This window comes from Xiphias gladius, chromosome 11 (assembly GCF_016859285.1).
Source record: "Xiphias gladius isolate SHS-SW01 ecotype Sanya breed wild chromosome 11, ASM1685928v1, whole genome shotgun sequence".
NCBI classification, from domain to species: domain Eukaryota; kingdom Metazoa; phylum Chordata; class Actinopteri; order Istiophoriformes; family Xiphiidae; genus Xiphias; species Xiphias gladius.
This window is the reverse complement of record NC_053410.1, coordinates 19,482,290-19,505,395: the sequence shown is the minus strand read 5'-3', so window position 1 is coordinate 19,505,395 and position 23,106 is coordinate 19,482,290. Positions and strand designations below refer to the sequence as shown.

At 42.0% G+C, this 23,106-nt stretch overlaps 1 protein-coding gene across 7 annotated transcripts in view; it reads left to right on the top strand.

Moving 5' to 3' along the window:
- LOC120796233 (signal-induced proliferation-associated 1-like protein 2) overlaps positions 1-23,106 on the top strand; it is a 79,119-nt gene that overhangs the window by 23,691 nt on the left and 32,322 nt on the right. For all 7 annotated transcript variants that reach the window (XM_040138780.1, XM_040138778.1, XM_040138777.1 and 4 more), the window contains exons 2-8: positions 5,214-7,005; positions 10,605-10,738; positions 12,074-12,262; positions 16,796-16,970; positions 17,217-17,320; positions 18,644-18,801; positions 19,407-19,983. In XM_040138780.1, the coding sequence (XP_039994714.1) occupies positions 5,481-7,005; positions 10,605-10,738; positions 12,074-12,262; positions 16,796-16,970; positions 17,217-17,320; positions 18,644-18,801; positions 19,407-19,983 (2,862 nt within the window). In that variant the 5' untranslated portion in view covers positions 5,214-5,480. The remainder of the gene's footprint in view (positions 1-5,213; positions 7,006-10,604; positions 10,739-12,073; positions 12,263-16,795; positions 16,971-17,216; positions 17,321-18,643; positions 18,802-19,406; positions 19,984-23,106) is intronic.

Genomic DNA, 23,106 nt, shown 5'->3' with positions numbered 1-23,106 from the left:
AATGATAAACAGAGGGTGACTCATCCAAACGTCTGACTGGCTGCGGCATCTCAATATGAAACAGCAGAAGGCAGGTAACAAGGAACTAAAATAAATAGGGTTGTGAATGCACCAAGAAGGACTTAAATCTGCATCACATAGCAATGCTGCCTGTCTCACTATATGATGAAGTCCATGAGCTGGAAAATTGGTGTAATCGTCTTGGCCTCTAACTTACATTGCACCCTAATTTGGCTGTGGGAGGGGAGGATGACTGTATCATGGCTTGGCCTCGGCTCAGGAAGTCGAGGCAACTTGGGGGCAAGGCCAGCTACTACTTCCTGCTTGCAGAGAACAGAGGAGTATTAATATGGCTCAATTACACAAGGCTTTATTAAAGAAAATTGGCCATAATCACAGGTCTGTGTTCACCCCAGGGCTCAGAGTGACCCAGCAGCTTTGTTGGAGCTAAATAAACATTTTTGACCTTGACCTGAGGTGCAATAGGCTGATGACTGTGGAGGATGCCACATTCAGGAAAGTGTAAAGCATGGTGCAAATTTAATTGCCTCATTTAAGGGACGTGCCTTCTTTTACCGCCACCATGTTCTTTCTTCAGCTTTGCCAGTGTACTGAATCATTTAATAACACAATAGTTTGTTATTACATTATTCTGTATTCATTCACTATGTGTGTAACTGGCAGAAACATAAAGTTAAATTGTGCCTGTGATGGCCATACATATTCAAATCTAGATATTTTGCACAAATAACTGCAACTTTTTTTTTACAATTTACTAAGCATATGCAAAATCGGTTGCCCCAGTTTATGTAGGTCTAAGTCATGTCATTATGTGACATGTTTGGCTTTTCAGAGAACCACTGCTACCTGAAACGGGCCTTGTTGCCAACGAATCAGGCATGTAAAGGATTTGGCATTCCTTACAAGAATATTTTTATAGGGCTAACGACATGCCCCTGTTTTTTGAGCATACAGTATGTTCCTAATTTCCTGAACTGTTGTCAGTTCTGAGTGGATTAGTCTTAGAAATGTTGTTCACAAACTGTGTTTGCAACTGCATTGAATAAAGCTTCACTGTTAATGTATGCAGTGCCACTCTGTAGAACATCTTGTTTTTTGACTCAATTTACATAAATCTTGTTTGCACCTTTTCTTCTTTTTTCCACTATTAGTTCAAGGATCTAAGTAGCATTTGGATCATTTGCAGAACTGCAAGAGAGCTGCAACCAAACCCAACAAAAAGACAGTCCACATCGTTGTTCAGAGGGCCTTCCTCTCACAGTGACAGTTGTATAGGAGTGGTAGAAGTGACTAATGAGAAGTTGGTCGGTCTAGTGAGTCTGCCAGAGTTGGCTGCCATCATGCCGTGTGTCTTGTTCTGGTGACATTGCCTATCAGTGATTGTAGAGTATTAATCTTAGGATGGTGGACAAAACGCATTCACTTTTCTGACAGCATATTAATATCTGCCGGGCCTTTAATCAGGCCACAGTGTCAGAGGATTATTTTAAGACCTGGCAGAACCTCTGGGCCACTCCTCTCTGGATGAATCAAGATGAAGGACAGACTATCCAACATCAGAGACAGAAAATGAGTTCATTACTGTAATTAGGCCTCTCTTTCTCTCCCATCTCTCCTCCTGCATCCCTTCCCCCTGTTCAACGGGCCTTGTGTCTTAAACACCCATAATGGCGATGCAGTATTCCAGTAATAAAGGGCTGTTAGCAAAGCAGGCCGCCCACCCTCCATCTGCTGCCTCCCTTCTAAACACAGCCACAAAGGAAAGGACAGAAAACAGCCTCCTTCAGGTAACACAGAAGATAGATTCTGCTGACCAAGTAGCTTGTGGCACTCTCCATTGGTTGAGGGAACTGGGAGTTGGATGTGGAATGAGCCATAGTACAACTGTGTTCATTAATCACTGTCGTAGGGAAAGTAGTTAATAGAAGGAAGGAAAGGAAAACACAGACCACCATGTTCACTGTTTTATCCTTTGTTGTCCTCGACATGAAATAAAGGCCAGTTCACCCTTTCCTGACCCCATGTAACAAGACAATCAGGAAGAGTCTGGACAGTATAAACATAAACAGACTAGTCTCTTGCTTTTTTTGTTTTGTTTCTGTTTTTGTTTTGTTTGTTTGTTTCTTTTATTATGATTTCACTACCAGAGACTGGAGGCAAAACTAGGATTCTATATAACACAGTAAGCAATGAAAAGACTTTTAAATGTGAATTGATTTAAAGTGATGTGCTTTTAAGGGAGGGAATATTTGCACTGATGTCCTTAATTTTTTTTATTTTTTTTATTTCTAGGTTTATTTTATTTTTTAGTGTCTGTGTTGACAGCGTTATACCCCTTTTATCGTTTTAGCTGCTCAGCACAGACTACTGTGAAAAGTTGTTCATGATGTTTTGTTGTCGCTCATTGAGATTACAGTAGGTAATCTTTGTTTTTCCTTTTCTCAGTCATCCGTAAAAACCTCTGCTGAGATGTCACCATTGATAAAGCTGTTTGCACAGGTGGCACATTTTGCTTTCTTTTGCTCTAATTGTGAGTGTGAAAAGACAGTGTTCAGTCAACGCTTGACATTTGGGTGATGGTCAGCATGAGTGCCATACTCACCTCTGCTCCCTGTGATGCCTGGGAAAGAGACCTTAGATGGATGTTGGTTGACTAAAGAAACCTAAAATAAAATGTCCAAGAGCAAGAATAGAAGATACAGGGAAAACTATTTAGGGACCCTTTTACAAGATTTTTTGTTTGTTCTGGCCACAGGATATTTTTCATGGTGTGTTGGTATTAAGTGTTTGAAGCAGTTGACTCAGAGGTCACTTTTCCTCTCTTTTCACTTTTCTCAAGACATGAAAAAAAATTGATTTCAGACACAATAATATCTTTTTAAAAGTATTAACAAATTCACACTACACCAGACCTACACATTTAAACTTCATATAGTGGTTATGTAAAAAAATAAAATTGTTACTTTGATCCTTGATTACACTAGCACATTGGTATACGTATATATGATTCAAGCACCAATCTGGGAAATTAGGCTATATCAGTTGAAGGTATAATAGTTTTTGAATTGGAGAATTCTGGTTTGTAACTCAGAATTAATTGTTTTATTTTGAAAAAATAAAACCAAACCACTTTGGGCTTTTCAGACACAGACATTGTCTCTATTGACAAAATGAGCAGCTTTGGCCTTGTTCACTACACTGCACTGCACCCAGTCAGACAATTAATTATTCATCATTTGCCAACTGCAATGACCAAACATATTCCCCAGAACAGTTCTCATCGCTACATTATGCTTTCACATGACATAATACAATATCTTGCTCTCCTCTCTAAGCCTTATTTTAAATACAGTGACACTACAGACAGTTTCCTGCTTGTGAATTAAGTTCTGTTCATAACCAATCCAGTCTTTAATGGGAGAGAGGGGATTGTGGATAGTTTGGCAGTAGACCTAACTGAGAAAGTAACATTATCAATCTATTCTTACACATTTGGGTCATGCATGCATTAACCTGTATTTGGCCCAGGCACAGGCATATACTTAATTATTACAATGTTTCCGACGTGTCCCGAGTGTATTTTGTCTAGTCTGGCTTGAAGCTAATCTTGATGTGGCCCACATTTTCTTCCCAAAATAGTTTATCCTCCTTCCTTAGCAGCAAATGACAGAGAAATGTAAACAGTTGTCTGGAAACAGAAGCTATCATATTAAAGGCCAGTGGACGGAGCTGAAGTGCAGGCTGGGATGCAGGGCCCAACTTCATCTATCGTGTTCACAGTGACACATTACAAAGAGAATAGCTTTAAAAGGGCTTATCCTCCTCACTGAAGCAAAAAACTAGCGGTTCAGTACTCTGTTCTTTGTGACGTGGGGGGGTTTACTCAGTAACTCATGGGGTTTTCACATGATTGCGGTACTAGGAGAAATGAGGCACACCACCAGCCCCAAAGAACAAGAAAAAAGCATTTAGGTAAGTGTCGGAAGACTCGCAGTCTCTATTGCCGTATGGTGTGGTGTGATCTTCCATGCAAAAGTCAGGTTTTGAGGATATAAATCCAGTGTAACACCTCACTTACTTAGCCCCAGTGGACCTACAGTGCATCTAATGGCATGGGATGGGATCAAAGAAAGAGGAACCTACTTGTGTTTTCTAGAGTTGCTCATTTGCTCTTGGAGTTTTGCATTAGGAGTCAGCATATAGTATGGTTTTTGTCAGTGTCTTTAGTACATTGTCCATGTCAAATTGTTTTCCGCAGTTAAATTAGGCTATATGACCAACCTGGCGCGAGAAAAGTGTACACATGGCTGACATTCAGGGATATTACTTATGGAAAAAAATGGAAACCACGTGAGACATCTGAAATACCCAAAAGGGAATGAAGCTGCTTTTCAAGGACAAGCCAAACAGTGTCTTTCTCTCTGTCCTCAGATGTTCAGGTTAATGAATAAAATTGCTGATGTCAGCCTTTTGTCTGTTTATTATTTCCCCAGTTTAAAAAAACTGAACAAGGGGAAAGTGTAAAGTTGAAAAACTTTCTTCTCTGAAGCTACTGTTGTGGAGTGGACTACAACCTCATATTTCAGTGAAATTATTGCGTTTGTTTTTTATTTGTCATAACCAGTTTACCTCATCTGGTCCTTGTTAATGTTATTCCTAACCAACTACATAAGATAAAAAAGGCAAGGTGGAATTGGCGTTGAATATGCAACACTATCCCTACTGTATAATTTGCTGGCTTGATGATGCTGCGAGCGGTTGGATGAGATCTCGGTACATGCGAACATTTAGCAGAACATCTGCCTCTTGTTGCTTTAATTTGCTTCACCACCATCTGTTAGGCATTGGCTGGAAGCATCAACAAAGATATACATCTATCTTGTTATAAACCCATAATGGCACCAACTCTTCGAAAATACACTAATTTTGTGTATTTTACATTGTTCCAAAACTAATACAGCCCTACATACACCATGGTGGGGTTTATTACAGGATAACTGGGTACAGACAGTTCAGGTCAGCAGCATGATCATTTTTGTAGCTGAACTGAATGTGCTGTGTTTTGGGGTCATTTTGTGGAATACAAACTGCTTTTTTCTGACGTTTTTAAATTCAAATTTCTCACTTACAGTGTTGTAACTCACTTCCTGTGTATTGATATTTTCTTCTGCGTTTTTGTTTCTGTGTCATAGATCCAACTACTCCAGCTGTCATTCTGCATTGGCGGCACGCTGTGAGAAAAGACTCCACTCTGCTGTGCCTCAGCGCTCCTCAGACACTTGTCCTTGACATCCAAATGCTGTGTGTCGAACGTCGTGCCAGCCGCCTTCTATGAGTTATGACGACGGCTGCTTCATTGACTCAGGAAAGAGGCTCCTCCTCCACTCACCAGTGAGCATATCACATCATGTAATGAAGGGTCCTGAAAGTCTGCTCTTCGAGGAGTCTGCCAGCAGGATATGAGTATTTTGAGCCCTGTGACGGATAACAAATCAAATCTTGAGGGAATTGTGGGAGGCCCGGAAGAATACTCCAGAGCCATGCAGTCAGAGGAGCTATTCAGCAGGAAACTCAAAGCACTGAATGGTAGCATGGGACCACCAACCTCCAACATGCAAGGGAAACCTGATGGTTCAGGCAAAACAAATGGTACTCCAGCCATGCCTAAAATGGGTGTCAGGGCCAGGGTGACAGAATGGCCACCAAGGACAGATGGATGGGATGGACGGCCTTCACCAAACTATCAGAGTGTGATACCAGTATTTCAGAATGGCCAACAGGACCATACTGTGAAAATACTGGAGCATGGTGAAGCAGTTTGTCTGGAAGTAGACTACTCAGACAAATACACACTGAGTGACCTCCTTAGCCACTCCCCGCTGAAGGGTCTCCACCCTATCCGTCAACGCAGCAACAGCGATGTCACCATAAGTGACATTGACTCTGAAGACATAATGGACCAGAACGCTGTCAATCCAAACACTGGGGCCTCATTGCACCGTGAGTACGGCAGCACATCCTCCATTGATCGTCAGGGCCTGAGTGGGGATGGCTTCTTCACCATGCTTAGAGGCTACCGAGTGGACACCCTGGACCACCGTAGCATACCACCTCTGGGGTTCCCGGAGTTGTTGCGCTGTGATGCCTCCCTCTCCCCCAGCCTGCAGACAGCAGCCCAGATTGCCCGTGGTGAGATAGTCCAGATTCCAGGCTTTGACTATATAGACAACTCTATCCTCTACAGCCGGGAGCGGGAGAAGTCCTTCATGAGGCGTCTCAAATCGGAATCATCTGAAACGTCTCTGTTCAGGAAACTGCGGACCATAAAGAGCGAGAGCGACGCCTTGCGGCTCTCAATAGAGGATGATCGGCGACCGCTCAGCTTCCAAAAATGCTTTGCCCACTACGACGTCCAGAGTGTTCTTTTTAACATCAGTGAGGCAGTGGCAAGCAGAGCTAACCTGAGCCAGAGGAAGAACACAACTACTGGGGCTTCAGCTGCCTCAGCCGGAGCCGGCAGTGGAGCTGGTGGAGGGGCTGGAGGTGGAGGTGGAGTTGGAGCTGGGCCTGGACCAGGGGCAGATGGTGGAGGAGCAGCAGGATGTAGCAGTGGAAATGCCCCCATGTTTGAGTCTCCACTAGGCAGCAGGGAGGACTTGAACCCCAAGGAAAATCTGGATGCCGATGAGGGGGATGGGAAGAGTAACAACTTAGTGCTGAGCTGCCCACACTTTCGCAATGAGATTGGTGGTGAGGGCGAGAGGAAGATCTCCCTCTCCAGAGCCAACAGTACCAACTACAGTGGTGTGTCAGAGAGCTGCTCTTTTGAATCATCTTTAAGTTCCCACTGCACCAATGCAGGTGTCTCTGTACTGGAGGTGCCTCGAGAAAACCAGCCAATCCACAGGGAGAAGGTCAAACGCTACATCATCGAACACATTGACCTTGGAGCATACTACTACCACAAGTACTTCTATGGGAAAGGTAAGGAATGCTTATTAAAAATGCGTCTTATTGGTGTTCATAGAGATTATACAGTGTTTATACAGGCGGATTTCGATGACTCACTGTTGAGGATTATTAAAGTTTATAGGCTAAATCCATTTCTTTAAAACTAGAATATGGACAATGCTGTGTGAGAGTGAGTTCCCAAATAGAACAGTCTCCGCTCATAGGGTCAGATATCTTGATGGCCCAGTTATTTTTGTAGGACCAGATGAAATAAGGTCCAGAACAATAGCAGGCTTGTGTTAGGTGCGAGGGTGTGTGTTTCACTTCCTCAGGAGAAGAGCGGTAATGTCCTCCCTGTGATATTGCCCTGAAGCCTGCGGAGAAGCTGTGATTAGTCATGTGAGAAGAGAGAGGTGAGCGAGAGGGTGTGCTGCAGCTGTTCCTTGTGGGGGCCCTAGGGGTGCGAGGACCCCTCATATGAAACTTTAGGGTCAGCAAAACTACGCCAAGGTCCCAGCTCCCTTCATTAAAACACCTATGCAACTGATGCTGGAAATAGCATGCCAACCCCGACCCATCACCGCATTATACATATATGTTTTTCCCACTGTCTGTGTGTCTGCGTTCGCTGCTCTCAGCAGATTGAATTACCCATTCTTAAGCCCCCCCCAGAAAACAGCTGCTTCACCTTTAACACTCACAGATGTCTGAACTTCTTCAAAAAGATACTCTGTATTACAATATTCCTCTTTGTGACAGTGTGTAACCTCACTTGGGGCTCGATGTCTCCAGTCAAGGTTAATAAGACCATTACGGATCTGCTCTACTTATAGTGCAATCGAATGTACCATTGAGGTTACTATGATAATCATTTACTGTGAAATGTTGCCTCACTCACTACTCATCCCAAAACTGGTTTAGTTGTGTTATGTATTTAACCTCATTCTGTGGCAATGCAGGTCAATGTATAATTGAAATGCCCCTTGTTGCTGTCAGTTTCGTTCTGATGTCACAGTTTTTATGGTAGATGACTTTTTCACAGTATGTGGAGCTAGCCCTTGCCCTTTTTTTCATGAGGTGTTTTATTGGAGAGACAAGTCTGTCATCACCTCCCCTTCACCGCAAACACACACAGAAACAGGCACATACCCGCGCACACACTCCCACAAATATGACCACGTATCACTACTTTAGGGCAAGCTTTTATCAACCTGAACTGAACATTGATCCTATTGATTGCCTAAAGCCTTCCTTCCTTTAGTGTCGCAAATATTTCTCTCCCCGGCAGCCCTAATGGACATAATGTTTCATCCACTCCCCCAGCACGTACTTGTTACATACAGGTCATGGTCACATACTGTGACTGTGGGTAGACATAGAGATATGGAGGCTAATGCAAACCATGTATGTGACCTGAAATAAAGTTTGGGGGAATCAAATATAAAAAGTAAGGACAAACAGTAAGTGTAGGGCTCTTTAAATATTTTGAAGGCCTTTCTGCAAAGTGGAGTGACATGAAGTAGGAAAAGAGGCATTATTTGACATGACAAATAAAGTAATCCATTTTTCAACCTTTGGCAAACTGTCACCACCAAGTGATGAGCACCAGTGATGTGTGTCACAAGAAATGTGATGACAAAAAGCTTTCCTCTACAGTCGACGCCATCTCCCTCCCTGTGCCGTAGGTATTCGGAGGCCTAGTGGCCTCATATGCATAGACAGCTCTCCTACCACCATTTGACCTTATGCCTCACAGAGCATTTCCCCTCAGTCCACTGTCCCTGACAAGCTATGCATTCATCAGAAGGTTAATCCAAGATTGCCTCTATATAGATGATTTATTATTCCTGCTGATATGCGTTTGCCCCAATGTTGATTGCCGCAGTGACCAGAACCAGCATATTTACATTGCAAGCGCTACATGGCATGGATGCAATGTCTAAACTTATGCAGAAATCTCTTTGCGAATGTCAGTGCTTTGAGTCCTTGTTGAGTTTTTTCTTTTGTTGTCTGCTGAATCCAGGTCTTTCTCCCTGGCTTTAGCCTGGATTAGGGAGTGTTTGCTCAAGGCACTGCTGTGTGTGTGCAAAGCTCTGCTCCCGTCCATGCCCTAAACACACACACACACACATAGTTATAATCAGTACATTTCATGGCACTGTGCCCATGAGATTATTATAAATTTACTGCACAAATTAACATCTCGACCTGAGGGTGACAAAACAGGAAATGCCATTGAGTGTCCACAAATGAAAACGTATTCATCCTCTAGGGGGCATAAAGATCACAAAAAAATGAATGAGAACCTGCCCATTAGAGTTTGTTATTTTTGTGTACACTGGAGATGTGAGGGGATTTCCAAAAACATTAGGAGACTCTCTTAACACCATGAATATGCCCAGGAAATTTCATGAAAATCTGTCCATCAGTATTTTAGATAACTTGTCGTAAATCGAAGTGTTAAACAAGGGGAAAAATTATTAGGAATCATTCTTCAAGGATAATAAATATTCATACTAAAGTCATTGCTAATCTGGTTTGTCACTATCATCTAACTAGCAACTAACAACTATCCACCAATATGGCCTATAAACAATGACATAACTTATTCTTTATTAAATTGTTAAACTGATGGATGGTCTGACCAACTGAACATCAACAGCCACTGCCCCTTTCCACTAAATCCTGATTTCTAAATGATTCTTATTCTATTAAGATATCTTTTTTTTTTTTTTGGCCAACAGATTATATAAATTAGTCTGTGAGTTGGTTTGTAAGTCCCAAAAAATGTCAAAAACTATTCCTGCTCATGTTCCGCTAAAAGACACAAATACTTTGAGGGACTATGCTGGTGGCCCTGTGGTCTAATGCACATACCTTGTAACCACTTTGTCCTGGGTTTATATGTAGCCACGAAACTTTGCCTTGTCTGTCCCTCATATTTCCTTCCACCGTGCACAGTCAATTATCCAATAAAAGCAATATGCCATTAAAACAAAAGCAAAAGCTTGACTGCTGTATCATTTCATTCCAGTATGGTTGGTAAAGCCTAGGTTTGCTACAGTAGCAGTAGCTGACTGTCTGTCGATAGCGGTGTGAGTCAGGCGGGTGAGTTCAGGAATACAGATACAAAAAGCCCGAAACATCCCTTGGTATTCTCTTGTAGTTCTGAGGTGTGCATGTGGTGGGATCATTAATGAATGACATTGAATATAAAAGATTATTGTTTTTGTTTTTTTAATCAGTCCCAAATTCGTCTTTAATACTGAGTAATCCTGAACAAAATCACATCTATGTAATATTATTTTGTTTAACATGTCTCTGTATTGCGAGAAGCAGGAAGGTGTTTGGAATATCTGGGCAAGTGATGGGTCAGAGTGGGTCAGACTTTCTAGGGCTGTATTTTTTATTCATATATTTAATTTTTAAATCCCAATGCTACAACTGCAAGCCAGTTTCTAATCCAAAGTGAATCAATTTCAAATCACCATTGGAACCCTACTGTTTTCTGTAATCAGTGTCAGAGCTCAGCCGTGGTCAATCCACAAAGAATTTTTTACTTTAGTTAATGTAAACAATTAATGTGCTGCTGAATGTGTGTTTAATGTGGATCTTTCTTGTTCCACCTCCAGAACATCAAAACTATTTTGGGGTAGATGACAATCTGGGACCTGTGGCAGTCAGCATCCGCAGGGAGAAATTGGACGACGGAAAAGAGAAAGATGGAATGCAGTACAACTATCGGGTCACCTTCAGAACCAGTCAGGTAACTATAATATTCTGATGTGCACGTTTTCTGTACTGCTTAATGTCTTAAAACAGTGTAAAACTATAATGGAGGCATGGTAGGAGAAACCTGCGTGATTTCTATTGCTCGATCAAAGAACTGTTTACTAGCTAGAACATGCTTTTAGAGGATATTTCTCATGTATTGCATTCAGCAAGACATGTTAAGGTCACTCAGCTCAGGGCTCAGTCAAGCAGTATACAAGAATACATGAATGCTTCAGTACCCCTGAAAACAAGAGGGGGCTTCTCACAGCTGTCCGTTCCCAAATCTGCTCTTAGCTCCCTAATGTGTCTAGTGATTCTGTGCCAGTTGCAACTCAGTTTACCAGTCATGCAAACACTGATGCAGTCTATCAGAGTCGATTTGATCGCTCACACTTTCACACACCCACACGCACACACACATGCACACGCATGCACACACAACATGATTAATCCACAAACTGAGATGCACAGTCTCACAGTCCCTGGTGGTACAGAAAGCTCTCCTTGATTGATGCTGGGTGGTCTCGTCCACTGAATAATTCAGGTGCAACAGATGTGTCAGGCAGGGAAATGTCACTGATATCTAGCGCCATTCTTGATTTAAAGCACCACTCCCACGATACAACAATTTATCTGGGTCATGGTGGCCCTGCAAGTAGCACGCAGACAATGTTTTAACTCCCCAGCCACTGGAGCCTCTATTTCCATGTGCTCCTATCGTTTAGCCTCAGCACTCTCTGCCTCTCTGCCCCGCTCTCACTCTCCCTTCCTCTCTGAGTCTGTTAACTAATCTGCTTTTCAGAAAGCCTCTCTATTGGACACCCATTGACTGGTGACATTAATGTCCACAGACTATACAGATGGAAATTGGATTTATGGACGAAAATGTTTGTGTGATTTTCCAAACAACAGTACAGGGTAACAGAGTCGGTGTTGTGAAGCTGTTTGGGTCAACATTTACTGGCACATTAATGGTCTTAACAGTAAAACACCACTTAACATCTTGTGCTCAGTTAGCCTATCTTAATCATTTAGTATGTTATTTCCTAATGCCTTCCAGTGGAGCCATGATGGAGCCATTGCCCTAAATAATAAGCCATAACATAAAAGGATATTATGCCTAGCTCACATAGCACCCAACATGTCAGCGTCGTTCTCATTTCCAACACTTTGGATGAGGAAATGAATCCAATCTGGTTCACAGATGCATTAGACATATATGAGAGCATACCCAGACTTAACACATTGTAAAGGGGTGCAGTAGGACCTCATAAGGCACAGAACAGACAGACTTAATTAACTGGATGACTATCTTCTTTCCTGTCAGCTGACCACACTCCGTGGAGCCATCCTGGAGGATGCCATTCCATCCACAGCGAGACATGGGACGGCCCGTGGCCTGCCGCTAAAGGAGGTGCTTGAGTACGTCATCCCTGAGCTTAATATCCAGTGTCTGAGGCTGGCCCTCAACTCCCCCAAGGTCCCGGAGCAGCTTCTGAAGCTGGATGAGCAAGGGGTGAGTACCTCAAGATGTCCTCATCTCCTCCAGATTTTGTTATCTTCTAACAGAGCCAGGCTAGCTGCTTCCCCCTGTTTACAGTTTTTATGCTAAGCCAAGCGAACTAGCTAGTGACTGTAGCCTCCCGTTTAAGAGGCAGATATGAGAGTGATCCTCTCCTCTATTGGCAAATAAGCAAAGAGTTATTTCCTTTTAAGGAAGGGAAAAGTGTTACCAATTCACTCGCCCCCATACATCTTTTCCAGGAGTTTCATTTTGAAGTAATCTTTATGTATCAGTATTATGAATAATATTTTGGGTGAAAGGAACGATTGACTGTATTAATATTACGGTATATAATTAGAATTTAACGTATATCTGTCTGTTTCTGACATTTGCGACAGCTATAGAAGGGGGAAGAAACCTGAGGAGGGATTAACTTGGGACAGTAGGAACCTTTGTTCCATACAGTGTTTGGGCTACTTATTATAGATGAACATAGGCTCCCAGGTGGAGGCACAAGACACCCAATATCACACTTAAATAGAATCAATACAAATCCCACACTCTCTGTAGCCAGCATTGACTACTTTAACACACTTTTTCTGCTAATAGGACACTCAGGCACAAGCCAACTCACTTTGGAAAGCTTACTTCATCTGAAAGCAGGTGATTTGGTATTCTGCCTGGATGGTGGAGGATGTCATCTTGCATTACCTCTGTTTAAATAAAATGGCTATTAGTGATATGGGCTCTCTATATTCAAAGGTGTCAGAGATGGATTCATTGTGTGATCTAAAGGCCTTTATTTTCTCATCTAATGAAACTGCAAGATAGAAAGGAGCGTGGGGGGATTAGCTAGTGCTGTACTGCTTGTCTTACGATCAGAGAATTGACTGCTTATTAGTATAATTACCCATCCTTCCAACTGACAGGGGAAAGGCTCTTATAATAGAAAACGTCAGCAATGTCCCTCTCGTATATTAAGATTTTGTTACACACATAAACAAGAGCAGCGTAGTGTCCTCTCTAAAGCAAGTTAAATGCACTTAAGATGATGACAGACATTGTGTATCCAGTTATTGCAAAGTAACTTTATAAGCAAGTTCTCCAGGAAGTTTTTCCTGCCAGATCTCAAGGAGCTGATACAGGAGTTTGTTCACCTGCCATACAACTCCCCATGCCTTTGCTATGAGACACTGTCTGCAGATATAGACTGAAACTGATACATAGGGGAAAAAAACAATAAAGTAATGTAAGAAACTACTTTCGGAGAAGGAGAGCCCCAGGCCAAGCGGGGCTTAAAGCTCTTCCAACTGGCACTCATCCTCACAGGCCTCAAACCAAACACCTAGTGGAGGCCAGTTTTATATGTGGTCAACAGTATTTTTATACACCTGTTTTAATCATTAATGTTAAGCTTGCCATGCAAATGTTTAATATGTGAAGCACCCCGTAATCTACTTTTTTAACCGAGCAGGACTTTCACCACCCGTGTAATGTGTTTATGTGAGGAAGCTAATATTGGACAGGAAGAACTACAGTTGAGTAATCTGCCAGGCCTGTTTTGTTTTTATTTGAGTTCATCATTTTCTTCTACCACACGTGGAAAGCTTTATCTAGCCCTCTGTTATCATATTTGAGTGAGTCTATGTGTGTGAAAAGGCTTCTTTTCACTGTGAACAGAAACCCATGTTAGGTGAGTGTGAGTATCCCTGAGCAAGGCAGCCTTTACAATATCCTTATTACCACTTCTGTAGAAAGAATATCCCTGAAAGCAGTGTTGTAGACTCGGCTGTAATCGCCCTGAATGTAAGAGGAGAACAGAGCATATGTGAATGTATTTTAGGTCACATTGTAGATCATAGTGAGCTGACTGTGTGCAGATGGACTGGCAAATGCATTAGACAGTTAATCAGATTTTGAGATGTGATTTTAGGTGATAGAAATCACAAACGGTACATTTTTCTAAGAAAGACATTGATGTAAAAATGTTTATCTGTTTTTCCATCTAAAGACTGAAATCTTTAAATATTTATTATATCTGAAAATAGTTTATCAGCTGCATCAGTTTCAAAGTTAAAAATGTCATTTCCAGCTTTAATTTATAATTCTTGATAATATAAGCAGGTATGTGAACAAGATAAAGGCTAGCCTGATGCTGTCCCCATTGCTTCTGGAGAATTAACTACAAATAATAATGTTTGATGATAGTAAAGACAACATCAAGGAGGTCAGAGAAGGCTAGTAATCTTTTCTTCTCAGTAATGCTAAACAAATTACCCTCTTTCTAACATAGAGAGCTGATTTCACTGCAGTGCTCTGTTTAATAACATGAACAAAGAATAAATGCATGACTTTTCCCAATTACCAACACTGTTTTTCAAGTTTTGCAGTGGTCTTACAACACACATGGTCAACAGGTGAAGCCTTTGCAGTTCCATAAATTGCTCCTGATGCCCACAGTGACAGCCGAAATATAAAGTAGAATTCAGTTTTAACTGAGATTTGTTCCACAAGTTCAAGAGAGTAATCTACCACCTACCGGGGCTGTTATTGAAGTGCAAAAATCACCACTCCCTTATGTGAATCAGTCACCTATCATGATATTGCAATTTGAGGATTACTTTTGATGAAATTATGTAGTGACCAGAATTTTTACCCCTTTATTTATTCCCCATTATTCCTGATCCCCTTTTTAGATGTTGTGTCTGTGGAATTTGAACACTCTTGCCCCAAAAACAGCAACATATTTTCGTGTAATGGTACATGATGATTGTAGCCAGGTTTTGGGAGCCATATTTTGGATGTTTGCTGCATGGGGACACTGCAGTGCAATCAGATATCATGGTAATATTCTGTGTTGTGTTAGGACACTGCTCTATTTCTCAGGTGTGTCTCAGTGCTCTCCAGGGGGAACATTGTCCTCATTTCTCTCTCCACTCATTAAGTATCTTTCGATCTTCGCATTTATTTTAGGTTTTTTTTTCTTTCTTCTTTTTGTTAAAAAGGACAGGGTCGAACAGTTCTCAGCACCGTGCAGCACCGGACAGATAGAGAGAGAGGTTAACTTTGGGGCAAAGATAAATAAAGAGACAAAGTTACTACTTTCCAGCAACTTATGCTCAGATATTGTGGAATATATTTAGTTAATTACAGACCCATTAAATGGGATTTTTAATGGCTGTTCTACCTTATCAGAAGCTGATGCCACCAAAAAAGACATCAAAGGCACTTACACAATGAGTTTTGCCTCAGGAGCATTCCTCATCTGTATATGTGCCCTGATGTGCTCGCACTTTTCAGGCATTGACAAATTGGCACCAAAGGGCAATGAGATTGTCCTTGCCATCAGCCAGTCTGTTAACAGGAGCATGAGGTTAAGTGGGCCCATATAATGCAGGATAAAAAATAGAAGACTACATCATTGCACATCATGCCATTTCCACTGGGCTTGATGGTATAATAGCTTTCCATCACTGCAGGAGCTTTAGTGCAGAGGAGACTGCCTGATAGAGGAAGTCACCATGACAACAGTGTCAGGAGCACACTGGGAACTGATAACCTGTAACGGAGGAATTGCAATTTGTTCCAGTATATAGATCATTCGTTGGATTTCACATTCAGAGAAACCTTTTTCGTCTTGCCATAGTGACACATTGACCCTGGGTCAAGACCAAGGTGCTGTCCTCAGCTGTGAATGTTGGGCAACAGGTGCCAAATGCAGTTGGCAATTTGTTTCATCTATTTTTTCTCCTTTGACTATCTTTCCTGGCCGGCATCAGGGAGCTGTAAGCCATAAATGCCATAAATAAAAGATTGATGCTGGTGGAGAGGGCTCTAGCTCTGACCGTGTGAGAAGAATTACTCTGGATGTTTTATTTCTTCCTGTCTCTTGGTGAGACAAGTTCATATCAGACCTGTCATTTCTGGATAACATTAATGCTTGTAGTGGAAGCCTGTGAGATTTGGCTGGCTTGTCTGAGTTTCTGCATACTCCTCTTTGTGGATAAGACATTTATATTTAATGAGGCATTCTTTATTGACTGAATCAAGAGTATTACTAGTGGGGAGTTTGAGGAGATCAGTGTTGTTGCCATTTGGTGCCTCTTACCAGTATTTCCCTGCTACAGTGAGGACTTTGCCAAAAAAACATATTGCTTAAGAAGGTCTTTTTTAGAAAAGATTAAAATGCTGTTGGTGGCAGTTTATAGAGTTTTCTGCCATAAACCAAGGCTATCCAGCTATATGCCTGTAAATCACTCGCTCGTTGTTCTACAGCTGCTCTTAAGTAGCAGCTATTAGCTCTGCCTGATTTATGCTGTGCTCTGAGCTCCTCAGAGCTCATAGCCTGGATTCACAAAAGCTAATTTCAGCTCTCTCCTAGAAGGGTTATGAACACCTTCACATTAGCTGTGACATGATGGAAAGCTGGCACTCGCATGCTCTGAGTGCATAATGTATAGTATGTATTAGTGTGGGTTCTGATATATATCAGCAACAGGAAATTATACTTACTCAGTGAGTGTCTGTGTATGTTCCTCATTCCAGCTAAGCTTCCAGCACAAGGTGGGAGTGCTTTACTGCAAGGCAGGCCAGAGCACAGAAGAAGAGATGTACAACAATGAGAGTGCTGGCCCGGCACTTGATGAGTTTTTGGATCTGCTCGGCCAGAGGGTGCGGCTCAAAGGCTTCACCAAGTACAGAGCTCAGCTGGACAACAAGAGTAAGATAAAACACACATCAAACACACCAAACTAAACATTCACAAAGTGCAGGCCCACACACTTCTGCTCCTGCTGAGTGCAGATGTTCTGCTCTGTTTCATAATATTTTTTTGGAAGTCTGTAATGTTTTGTTAAGCCTATATATCTTAACCCTGATATATGTTCGATTACACCATCAGTTCATCTAATAAAATGGCCTTTTGTAATAAGGCCTGAGACATTGACTGCCCTGTTGTGTGTTACAGCCGACTCCACAGGCACACACTCTCTCTACACCACCTATAAGGACTACGAGCTGATGTTTCATGTGTCCACCATGCTCCCTTACACGCCCAACAACAGACAGCAGGTCAGTAACCCCTACACTTCACACTTTATGCCTTCCAACAGACCACCATGTTTGCTTTTCTGTGTGGTGAGCCGGTGTCTAATGGTGGTAATAAGTCCCTGAGCAGCTTCCTTTTAGGATATCTTCAATCCTGGCTCCTGCCAATCTTCCCCAGAGGCTCATTTACCACGGTAATGACCTACCAATTGAAAGCACGAGCATTGCTATGGTAACAGCACCCCATAGTAGGATTTTAATCAATGCATCCCCAGAGGCTGAACCTGATGTGGTATTAGATGGGCCTCTGTGCCTGTCTGCACTAACAAGTGGAATTAAGTGGATGTAGTAGTGGACTGGCAAGCGATGGCCCGATAAAGCCATGAGTACTGAGGTTCATCTCAGTCTCTGCACTGCTAGTAAAGTACGTTTTGAGTCCACGATAAAAACCTGTGGGTACAACCCTGCAGAGATATGAACAGTCAGTATACCAAAGGAGGTGGTAAGTGAGTGTTTGGAATTGGGTAGCATCCGCAGTGAAACACTGCAGAGACCTAATCTACCATGTACATCTGATCGGCGGGATTTGGGGGCTTTCTTTCTCTTTTCTTTTCAGTTCTTTCAATTGTATTTCACGAAGTGGGATAGTTTAATTTAATCCCTGGTGGTCATCTTCCAGCAAGCCCATGCAGAGCTCACTCCAACTCATCCCTTCATCCCTCCCAATTCACCTCTGTACCCTCTAATCCTGCTTGTTTCGGGCTCTCGCTGGCCCTCACTGACGACTTTATACCAGTGAGAGAATGAGGTTAACTATCTGCACAATCCAACAATACAAGCAGGCTAAATTGGGTTGGGGAGAATATGTCTCCTTCATCCAAAAAGCCTAAATTGGGTTAGGTGAATATATCTCTTTCACCCAAAAAGCCTCTTATCCTGACCTCCTATCCAGGTTCAAAATGTGGAGCTTTGACTCTGTCAGTGCAGTGCAAGTTAACTCTGTAATAGGTTTGGTTTCCTGCTTGTGGTGCTTGTACAGTAGCCACAGACATTACATTAAAACAGATGTGTTATGGAGACACTTGAATGCTTTCAAACCAGGGAGAAAGAGGCTGATCACGTGATGTCCTTCTGCAGATCATTTTCAAACACTAGTGTCTTATTTAAGGGCTCCACAGGCTTTTGTTCAGTAAAACTTAGTCTCACTTTTGGTTCTAGGAGAGACTTTTTTTATTGTACTCTTAATTTTAAAGAATAAATGTGCACTCTTGAACTATTTAACTATGTAACACCCTTTATGAAATGTCTGTCTCCTTGTATTTGACTCTGTTTTCCCTCTTTTTATAGTTATTAAGGAAGAGGCACATTGGCAATGATATCGTCACCATAGTATTTCAGGAGCCCGGGGCCCTTCCTTTCACTCCAAAAAACATCCGCTCTCATTTCCAACATGTGTTTGTCATCGTCAAAGTCCACAACCCCTGCACTGATAACGTCTGCTACAGGTAAATAAAACAAGCATGCACCACGCCTGCGAGGCTCTCTCAAAGCTATTTTACTCTGGCTGACAAAAAAATGGAGAGGAGGAGAGGTTAAGAATGCAACATTTGAATTTGGCGGCATAGAGGCAAACCACCAAATGTGTTTATCTTTTGATGTGCTTTGCATAAATGTCTTCATGTCAAATGCCTCTACATGAACTTTTCAGAACACTAATTTGAAAGAATAATAATAATAGCCTGCTGAGTGCTTTCTGTGGTTTCTGTCATGACTTCATAGTAATGTGCGGGAGTCACAAGGCGCTTTTGATCTGTTCAGTGATGATACAGTTATTATCTACAGAGACACCTTGAAATTATGACTTACAACTCTTGAGTGTTTCTGAAGTCAAGATGACTCTTTTTAATAACATAGCATTTGCTGAACAGAGCTAGATTAGTCTGATCTCCTCTCAGTCTTTCCACCAGAAAAAATTGCCCTGAAAGCCATATAATTTCAACACTTCAAATGGCTGCTCATTATATGTACAGTTCAATACTCCTTTATTTCTTTTAGTTTCTCTTTACTGTCACCAATACATTTGATTTATTGATTCCATCCTGTTTTTCAGCGTGGCCGTGTCCAGATCTAAAGACGTGCCTCCATTCGGGCCCCCTATTCCGAAGTCTGTAACTTTCCCAAAGTCAGCAGTTTTCAGGGACTTCCTGCTTGCCAAGGTCATCAATGGAGAAAATGCTGCACACAAGTCAGAGAAGTTCCGAGCCATGGCGACTCGAACGCGGCAGGAGTACCTGAAAGACCTGGCAGAGAACTTTGTTAGTACTGCAACTATTGACTCCGCTGTAAAATTCAGCTTCATCACCCTCGGAGCCAAGAAGAAGGAGAAGGTGAAACCCAGGAAGGATGCACATCTGTTCAGTGTGGGAGCCATCACATGGAGTGTCCGTGCCCGGGACTACAGCCAGACGATGGACGTGGACTGCTTGCTCGGCATATCCAATGAGTTCATCGTCCTCATTGAGGAGGATTCAAAAAATGTGGTCTTCAACTGCTCGTGTCGCGATGTCATTGGATGGACCTCAGGGATTATGAGCATTAAGATTTTCTATGAGCGTGGGGAGTGTATCATGCTGTCGGCCCATGACAACTGTGGAGAAGACATCAGGGAGATGGTGCAAAGACTAGAGGTAAAACCCTTAAAGACGCAACTATAATAATCTCTCTCATTTTAGAAGTCTCAATGTCTGCTGGTTCAGAGACTAGCTGATCCTTTGTATCATACTTTGTCCCCAAATCCTCAGTACCAGTCTCAAATCATACCGTACAAAGAGGTTTCAATGAACAAAAGGCAGATAATCAGTTTTAAAAAATTGCATCCCTCTCACTGGGAGTAATTCACTCTGTTTGCACTGTGTGTAGTTAATTGAGGCTTTTGTCTTAGTTTGACATCCAGTTTATTTTTGATATAATGAGCATATTACAGTAAAAACAATTTAGTCTTCAAACCAGTGGTATGTCAAAAACAATTTTAATGAATGGGCCATGGTGCCCCCCAGGTTGGCACTAAGAACCACACACAATGACAGATGGAAAAAAAATTTTAAATTTAACACCAACATTAGCCAAATAAGGATGACACCTTTGTCTGTTCAGCCACAGGGCACCTCTTGTGCACCAAGAAAGCAAAACAGTGAGAAATTTCACAATTTCAAACTACTGTCTACTGAGACTATACGTCCCCATGCATGCTTTGTTCATCTTCAACCGATGCTCAGTTTTGTCACTCTTGGAAATGACAAGAGAACATTTGCTTTGGTCTTCTCTTTGCTCTCCATTGCTGGGACATCACAAGTATTGGCCTAATGGTCTGGTCATGACCAACAGCCTGTCCAAAATATTTTTTTGGTCTTGGTATTGTAGCTTTTTTGATCACTGAATAAACAGCTTTTTCTTCATGTATAAAAGCCTCCAGTACCGATATGTAAAATTAGAAAGATACAGCCTGTCTTTGTTTTCAAAAGGAGTTCACCAATGTATCTTGCCTAAAAAGTACCCATAAGTAACTTCTTTGAAATAGTCTGTCACCAGAATTGCTCAGTAAACCTTTGTTGATTGTTTTTCACACATAAGCTTCATTGCATATGAAGGAAAATGGCTGCCTTGGCTAGAAATGGTACAATGAGGCATATTACTTTATCATAGTTGTGGTCTCTTTGTGGTGAAATAATACATTCTACAAATATAGATCTTGCCATTGCAGCTTTACTACTTACCACAAACCTTGTTATTTTATTTTCATTATTATGTCAGCAGAACTGTTGCTTGGTTAACATATATGCATCATGTCAAGTGTCATGTGCCTCAACTCTACGCTGAGCTTCCGCAATTTTATTTTCTTTCCAAGTGTTTCTTTTATTTCCTTTTTCCACAGCATTGTAAGAGTAAAGCAGAAGTAACCCAAAATGCACTTGTTTTCCAGACTTCTTCCTCCATTCCACCTGCTCCTCTTTGGTTTGTAAAGAGACAGAAGTGTCACTTGAATGTGAAACTGTAAAGTGAAATCAACAGAGTCTAAAGAGGATTATAGACCTCCTGTTGTTAGCTTTCTTTGGCTCATTGCGCAGTATCAGCAGAGGTGTACAGTCAACCGTTAAGGTCACCTAGTTACAGATGTTGTCCTGCTATTCATCAGGATAAGACATTATGAAACCACACACCACTTTCATCAAAAAACCCAAGCCAGAGTCATTCTCTGCAGCAAAGAGTTCATTTAATGGAATGAAATGTTAGTGATGATGGGATTTTGGCCCATTCTTGTATTGTCTGGATGCAGGTACAGGAGGAGGCAGCTTAAACAGGACATCAACCCAGTTTTGAAGGGGAGGAGAGGAAACAGAGACACATTTTTGAGTCTGACAGACTAGAATAGAGGACACTTGGCCTCAGACTACTTCACTCCTATTGAGAGCTTCCCACTTGATCCAAGTCCTCTCATCCCCATTATGTAGGTCTGCCTTGGCCATCTGTACAACTCAGTGGCTCTGGTGACATGGTATGATTTTAGGGGTCTGGTGGGCCTAGGTATCTTGAAGTTGAGAAAAAAACAGGTCAAAACACCTGATTTCTCTGTCCGGATGCTGTCATCAGATGCTTTGTTTCCACTCCTTGTGTTGCTGCAGAGGCCTGTTTTTCATTTTCTAGTTTCCATCATTTGTTCACCGAACCTCTAATCAGGCAACGCTTTGTTTCCTTGAAATAATATTGAGGTTGAATCCTAAAATCCAAACCTGAGCCGTGCATGACCTTATTTCTGCCTGCCTGCCTGCCTGCCTGCACACTCTCATCCACTTATCCCTCATAGTCCCTCTTTGGCAGCTTCATCAACAGTCTCGAAATTTCAACCAACCCAAGCCAACAAATCATTGCCGTAGCCAATGACATACGAGTAACAATCCATTTCATGCTTAAAAACCTGAACAATAATCTCATTCTTTTGAGGATTACACCTTTTTTTATTATTACATTTTGCAATGAACTATTTTCAGAGGGGCGTATAAAAATAAGAATGAGTAAAATAAATGTGCAGATGAGCACAAAGGTTCTACATATCCCAACCACCTTAAAAACCACAAGATCGGAAAGAAGTATTTACCATAATTAATCTTAAAGGACACGGATGTCATTCAGTGTCTACTCCACTCATCATAAGAAAGGACAGAGCAGGATATATTAGCATTTGTGATTAGCCAAAGGACATCACTTCCTCATTCTCTATGCTAATCTACCCTCATATTTACTGTCCACTTACCCACGGGATTTGTGAGGGATTTTCAGCAGAGAAGCTCAGAATAAGTATTAATAAGTTGGTGGCTATTTGTGTTACTCACACAGACAGTGGAGCAGCAGCAGTAGGCACATTTGGGTATGAGCTGACCGTGCATATTCTGTCCCAAAGGTGTCTGTGTTTTCCCAAATGTCCCAGAGGTTGACTCGAATCATGTTTCATTGGTGGGATTTACAGGGTGCCAGACCTGTGATGTAATACAAACCAGAATGAACAGATTGCCCACTGTAACACACAGAGGAGCCTAGTGTGAGAGCACAGCTAAAAGCTTTATGATAACGGCCTGCCGTCAAGGTTGTTGCTGAGCTGGGTGGCCACGTGTTCGGCTTTTATGAGACAAGTCTTTTGGGCTCGGGTGCCATATATGCTGGGGGTTTTTTTTGTATGGTACAAACAGTCTCCTCCATTTTGTGTGTGTGTGTGTGTGTGTGTGTGTGTGTGTGTGTGTGTGTGTGTGTGTGTGTGT